Below are 7,839 nucleotides of genomic sequence, written 5' to 3'. Positions count from 1 at the left end.
CAGCTCGAACTAGAGGGGAGTGAAAATTTTGCAAATTTCATTGCCTCGTGGTAATTGTTATTCATTTTGTTGATTTCTAAAGGATATATTTTCTTGTGATCAAAATACCTGATGAGCCGCACCCTGAGAAAACCAACATAGTGCATTTGCGACCATCATGGATCCAGACCAGCCTGCGCATCCGCGCAGTCTGGTCAGGATCATGCTGTTTGCTAACGGATTCTCTAACTGCAATAGACTTTGAGAGCGAACAGCATGGATCCTGACCAGACTGCGCGGATGTGCAGGCTGGTCTGGATCCATGCTGGGCGCAAACGCACTATGTTGATTTTCTCATGGCGAGGCTCAAATGTGAACAGAGAGGATATCTTTAATTTCCAGTCTAGAAATGGAACACCCGAATATGCTTTGTACCTCGTTTATACTTGTCTGCATATGATGTTTTTCCTCATACTTACATGTTTCATATATAGCTTGAAATAATACGTATTAAAACCTTTGATCTAATAATCTTTGGCGGAGCATTATCATTAATATAAGTTTCACGCATTGATGCGACGTGACACTAACATCTAAAAGTCATATAAAACTATTCATCCGTACTAGTATAAAATGTAAATTGCATTTTGTGTAGTATAGACTGTGTAAAATTTGAATTTTACTCTTGTTATGGTCTATTACAGAAGAATAAACACAAACAAATTGTAATGTAATCCTATTATTACACTTAAATATAGGAGTGCATCCAACTGGAATTTTACATAACAAGTCTGGATAAAACGGTCCCGAGGAGTTCGCTGAAACCGGAATTCACTGTAATTATATTTGCTTTAAATTATAACACATTCTTTGTTTAGACTTTTTTTCTCATATAACACAGTAGCTATTGCTTACAAGTACAAATGCATATTACAGGTTTACCTATAACGTATTTATTTTTCTTTGCTTTTACTTTGTTAAAATAATTCTGCTTGATTCCTTGCAACGATACTGTTTTAGCTTGTACCTTCGTTTATAGGTCGATTGTGAAGCAAATTATACAACTTATAATTATATTAATCACTCTCGCCACGTCGTTCCTGGTGAAATCTATCGCCACGAGGGTATGAAGGAATCTTTCTGTACTGAGAGCCAAGCAAGGGGGCTACTGAAACGATTTTTCACGTCTTAGTATGACGCCGCCGGGGATCTAACCCGCACCCGAAGCGGACCCTCTACCGCTAGGCTATCGAAACCTGTATCTAATAATGCGGTTATTCAGTTATGGTAGCAACAAACAGAATCAAAATCTTACATATTTAAGTGCCAAAATTGATCACTTCCGGCGAAGCCGATTGGCAAACAAATCAATGTCGTCTAAATTAAAACTTATTGCTGACTTACAAGGTTCTTTACAACCCTGTTAAAGTAACTCTAAAGGTAAAGCTAAGCATATCTCATGGAGCCTGACTTACAACACCCCAAATGTGATAAATGCTGTTTTTCTTGCACATAGAATAAAAATGGAGTGCATCTTTCAATAAGTTATCATTAGGAATCATTGCAAGAGCTTGTAATAATTTACTTTATTTTTGTTTTGATTTCGTATGTACCTCGTTTATATTTGTCTACATATGTTTTCCCCTTATACTTACATGTTTCATATATAGACTGAAATAATGTATGCTGAAAACTTCAGCCTGATACCGTTTGGTGGAGCATATCATTAATGTTTGACACAATTATGAAACATATCAGAAAAATCGAAAAGTTGAATAACAATGCGAAACATATTATGCATCCGTTTTAAAGCTTCAAAACATGAAATGAGCCGCACCATGAGAAAACCAACATAGTGCATTTGCGACCAGCATAGATCTAGACCAGCCTGCGCATCAGCGCAATCTGGTCAGGATCCATGCTGTTCGCTTTCAAAGACTATTGCAATCAGAAAAACTGTTAGCGAACAGCATGGATACACAAGCCGGTCTGGATCCATGCTGGCCGCAAATGCACTACGCTGGTTTTCTCAGGGTGCGGCTCATATATAAAACGTCACTTATTACTTTTACATATTTAAGAAACTTGCCTTTGTTAACTTTTATGCTGCAAAATTTCTAAAATAGGCCGGTCCATAATTCAGTTTAGGCAGTTCCACTTCTTATTCAACGGGATGTTCACTGAAAATTTACTGACTGAATAGCGAACAGTGCAGACCATTAGGCTGATCTTGGTCTGCACTGGTCGCAAAGGCAGAATCACTTGTCGACAGCAGGCTAAAGGGTATATCCGTCATAACTGCCCGTGAATATTGTCTTTCCCGGCTGTAGTTTCGGTATTTTAGCTGAGTTACCAGCACACATACAACATTAGCTGTGCACAATTACTGAACCGTTTAGGAAAGTAAACTTGTAACATTCACCTCGTAAAAATACAAACTTCAAGTAGGCAACGCAATCTTTATTTAAATGACACACTTGTTTAGGTTTATTACAATAACTGATAGAATAGATTCAAACCATGTTGAAATTTATCAAATATACCACTGTCAATAAAGAAAATTTAAATTCAGTGTGTGTGTGAATCTAAGTTGTATGTTTAGGGCATGCATTTATTTTTTCTTAAGATTAAATTATATCAAGTGCACGACATCTTATCTCGAGCGCACGACATCTTATTTTGAGCGCATGACATCTTATCTCGAGCGCTCCACATCTTATATCGTGCGAACGACAACTAATCTCAAGCACTCGACATCTTATCTCATTAGCACGACATCTTATATCGAGCGCTTGACATCTTATCTCGTGTGCACAACATCTTATCTCGTGCGCAAAACATCTTATCTCGAGTGCTCGACATCTTATTTCCTGCGCTTAACATCTTATCTCGAGCGTTCAACATCTTGTCCCGTGCGCACTTCATTTTATCTCGAGCGCACAACATCTTTTCTCTTGCGCACAACTTCTTATCTCGAACGCTCAACATTTTATCTCGTGCGCATCACATCTTATCTCGAGCGCACCACGTCTTATTTCGAGCGCACGACATTTTATCTCGTGCGAACGACATCTTATCTCATGCGAACGACATCTTACCTCGAGCGCTTGACATCTTATCTCATGCGCATGACATCTTATCTCGAGCGCTCGACATCTTATCTCATGCGCACGACATGTTTTCTCGTGCGCATAACATCTTATCTCGTGCGCACAACATCTTATCTCGAGCGCTCGACATTTTATCTCGTGCGCACAACATCTTATCTCGAGCGTTCGACGACATCTTGTCTCGTGCGCACTACATCTTATCTCGTACGCACGACGTCTTTTTTCGTGCGCACGACTTCTTATCTCGCACGCTCAACAGCTTATCTCGTGCGCATGACATCTTATCTCGATCACACGACATATCTGTATATATATATGGGCCCTTTTGTGTATTTAGGTCATCAGTAAAAACGTATGGACAAGGTCCCGCCTAATCAGATGTCATTTAAATTTCGGCTTTTAACCTTTAGCCTGCTGGCAGCAGTGATTCTGCTTTAGCGACCAGTGCAGACTAAGATCAGCCTGCACATCCGCGCAGGCTGATCATTGTCTGCACTGTTCGCTAATTAGTCACATGCGCGGATCCAGAGGGTGTGGGGGTCCGGACCCACCTCCCCCCACTTGAAATCCAAAGAAAAAAAAAGAAAAGAGAAGAAGAAATGAAAATGGTTTTTCGAAAAGTGTATATGGCTGCTGCTACATACGACCGTGGCGTAATTCATATTTATGTTAATTATCTCAAAGAAATAAAGACTTTTACCTTAACTTAATTTTATTATTTTTCCTGAATTTAACAGGTGAGCTCATAAAAACGTGAAAATAAAGGATATATTGTTTATATAATTGCAGTGGAAAATGTGCTCTTAAATGCTCCAAAAATGCCCCAGAATGCAGGAAATGAAGCGCTGAATCAAAAAATGTTCCAGGGGGGCATGCCCCCGTGCTCCCCTAGGTAGTCGACTTCTTTTCTACTTCAGCCTGTTCAACAAACTATTTTTGGTAATCCTGTATTTGTAAACGGCTAGCATCCACATAAACATACATCAAATTAGTTAGTGTATAGAGACAAATGTTTGTCATAGTGAGGGGTCGTCGGATCCCCTCTGAGAAAATTGGCTGGATTCGCGCATGAGTCAGTAAGTTTTTATTTAACACCCCTTGAAATGATAAATGATATTGTCCAAATTGAACTGTAGACAAGTCCATTTTAGAAATTTAGCAGGCTAAAGGTCAAAGCTAATTTTCACTTTTGATTTCAGGATTGGATTTAAAGATCAAAGAGATGGCACGGCAGTGGAGATTAGTGTCTTTAAAAAGTCCACTGAATATTGGAAGATGGAAGTCATCATCTTTGATTGCAGCAATTTCTATTATTCTGTTGTTCTCGATGAGTATATACAGAATTACTGACAGTATTCTGGACCGAATAGCATATCCTTACAATATGTACCAAGGCTATCCATTATCCATTTACGACAATCCCTTTAACATTATTACAAACAATACATGTTTGGATAATTCGAGAATCAACATAATAATCGTTATTCATTCTAAAGTAACAAATTTTGTGAAACGTGCATCAATAAGACAATCATGGGCCAATAAACATCTGCTATCCGGGTACGGCGTGAAAGTTGTTTTCGTCTTGGGTCTGCCTTACAATAATGATATACAAGCTCTTGTCCATCAAGAGTCTTTGTACTATAACGATATTATACAGGGAACAGTCTATGATTCATACACAAATATAACTCACAAAGCTGTTTTGTGGATGAGATGGGTGAAGGAATATTGTCCAAACGCGCCTTACGTTCTCAAACTTGATGATGACGTTTTTGTCAACGTGTTTTCGTTATACAACCATATTTTACTAAACTATAAGAATACCTCAATGAAAATGTGGTGTGAAGTTAAGGATGCTGGAAAACAGGCAATTTCAAGATTGAGGGGGAAAAAGTGGAGAGTTGCTAGTCATGAGTTGGTAGGTTTAAAATACTACCCTCTAACATTTTGTAGAGGATATTTTGTGATAATGACACAAGATAGTATTGGGCCGATGTACGAAACAGCAAAACGGACACCTTTCTTTTGGATGGATGATTATTATGTGTTTGGAATTTTAGCAAATGCTACAGGAGTGAAACATTCTTCTCTATCACAGTTCCTTAGCGACGAAGATAAAGCTTTTCTATGTTTTAAATCGAGAACACAGTTATGTCCATTACTTGGCGCTTTGCTTGAATCGTCAGATTCAGATTCTATGAAGACACTTTGGATACAGGCAACTACCCATGTAAATAATGATTTTAGCTTGGATTGATACTTCTCACACTAGTCTTGTTCCCCGAGAATGTATGATATACAGTGCGCAGGTTCCTTCAATCCATTTCATATTTTTATAAAGTTGTTCCTCTTTTTCGACTTATGTTTTGTATGTAAGCTGGTAATTCAGTAACCTTTAAATTTCGCACACCTATAAACTTTCAGCGCCGTAGCCACACTGAGGTAATTTGAGAAGCCGAAAATATATCCCACACTGATGAAAACTTGAGTTATAAAAGTTCAAAAAAGTATATCAGGTGAGGCAGAAATCCTTACAGTCGTATATCCAGGGCCGGGCCGAGGAGCCCATGCCCCCCTCCCCCCTCCCCTCTGACCCCAAGTCATAGTCTCATATATACTCATCAAAGCTGCACCCAGTTATATATTATTACTATCAAATTTAAATCAAAAAACGCATTAAAATGGGGGGACCCCCTCCCATACCTTAATATTTAGGTAGAAAATGCGCTAGAGGCCACCATTTCATACCTGTATTTAAAACATTTCTAGGTGAATAGCCCCATGATCCCCCCCACCCTATAAAATGAAGGGCTTTCCCCTACAGTACCTCAACATTTAGACCAAAAATTGAATGTACTATAGACCATCATTTCGTATCTGTAAAGTTCCCAGGAGTAGACCCTCCTGACCCCACTAAAATGAAAGGGTTACCCGTTACCCCCTTCCCTTCAGTACCTCAAAATTAAACAAAAACACCTGTATTTCAAGATTTCTATCGGGAGACCCCATGACACCCCTCCCCCAACACGGACAGAACGCCCCTCACCCTTCCGTATCTACCCCCTCTCGGGCTATAAACTAGTAAGCTATTGGTAAACTGAAAAATAGCATGTTGTTGTATGTCTTTACTGATGGTTTTTCTGATTTTATTGCCTTTCAATTACAAAAATGATTGTATATAATTAGACTACTCTTGGGAGGAACGAAAAGTTGTCTTAAAAAGGTGGTATTTATTCACACCTTTAATACTAGTATTATATTGTTAATAAGCACACTAAATGAAATTATTTTGTTATCATAGATGTATCAGTTCAATGAAATGTAAGACTGTTATAGTGTCATTTACAGAACAGAACAGAACAAAATTTATTGATTTAAGCATCCAAGCTCATCATCATAACATCAATATGACAGTCGCTATAAATCATGTATAAATCATAATATAGATACATGTCAATGTCAATACAATCACATTCAAAATAACAATAAATAATACATATCGAGAGTGATCATATAAAAACAAACATAAGTCAAGCGTTTTTTACGTATTCAAAGTATCATTTCTGAGTTTAAAGCTTTTAATGCAATATAGTGCCAGTTTAGTCAACAAACTTTTGTTTTTCTGAGTTCTACAAAGATACAAATTTGTACAATACTAGGTCGAGTCGTATAGAACCTCGGAATATACATATTTCTAATCTGGGTATACAATGCACATTCTAATATAAAGTGAAACATTTAAGTTGCATAAAGTACATATTCGTTGATTCCTTTCAATATTTATATGGCAACCAGTTTCAATATTTTAGTTATGAGAATTCAATCTTATTTTTGCTATAATATTTTTAAACTTTGGGATTTCTGTAATATTTAGGTAATAAGCACGGGATATACCAGTACTGATATGTCTGTAAAGGTACAATAAAGGACAAGCTTCCACTCGAACGTGCCATTCTGTTTGATATATATCTATAAGTCGAGTATTAAACAAAGGTATAAAAACAATTATATTAACTGATTCTGGAAATAACGACATACCTGGAAACCCTGAGGTTTACAAAATATTTCGTGCCTTTGATGACTAATTTGTAATTGTCGGTAAGTATTTCCATTCTTTGTTTATCTACAATTGTTTTTATGATACGTACAAATATTTTGTTTGCAACCATATAGTTTCAACCAGTATTTTATAATTATAGTTTGACGATTAACATATAGTGGAAATCTACCTAGTTCAGCATATAAAGACAATGTATTAGTTGATCTTTTTACATTTAACAGCCATTTGCAATACTTTCTATGGATGCGTTCTATTTTGTCTCCATCTCCATATTTCACAACCATAGTTTAAAACAGATAAAGCATATGAATCAAACAAGTTAAAAATTATATTTACAAGTACTTCCATATTTCTAGTTACACTAAATAGAAAATTCATAGCGCAAAGACCTTTCCGGCTTTTCTGACATAAATATATGATCAATTCACGGAACATTTGTTAGCAAATCAAAATAATGCAGGATGGAATATTAATGCTGGCGAAGCAGTATGAACGATTCTGTACCGATTGTTCAGAATAACCATTTCCAGTTTCGCTATGATTTTAATCATCATTCGACCACGGACCAGTACCGTCATACTATAGTAGAGAGACGCACGGATTGTTATTATCGAAAAGAAAGGCCAAAACAGAACGACTAGCCTCAAAATAAGTGTCTGTCCCCATTATCTAGTTTACATACAGGAC

At 37.2% G+C, this 7,839-nt stretch overlaps 1 protein-coding gene across 1 annotated transcript; it reads left to right on the top strand.

The window, feature by feature from the left end:
- The first annotated feature begins 682 nt into the window (after positions 1–682).
- LOC123562581 (UDP-GalNAc:beta-1,3-N-acetylgalactosaminyltransferase 1-like) lies at positions 683–5,650 on the top strand. Its single transcript, XM_045355211.2, has 2 exons — positions 683–815; positions 4,289–5,650. The coding sequence occupies exon 2, from the start codon at positions 4,312–4,314 to the stop codon at positions 5,347–5,349; it is 1,038 nt and encodes a 345-aa protein (XP_045211146.2). The 5' UTR covers positions 683–815; positions 4,289–4,311; the 3' UTR covers positions 5,350–5,650.
- Positions 5,651–7,839: the final 2,189 nt, after the last annotated feature.

This window comes from Mercenaria mercenaria, chromosome 2, assembly GCF_021730395.1.
Source record: "Mercenaria mercenaria strain notata chromosome 2, MADL_Memer_1, whole genome shotgun sequence".
Classification (NCBI taxonomy): domain Eukaryota; kingdom Metazoa; phylum Mollusca; class Bivalvia; order Venerida; family Veneridae; genus Mercenaria; species Mercenaria mercenaria.
Note: the sequence above shows the minus strand (reverse complement) of the source record. Positions and strands in the feature narration are given on the sequence as shown.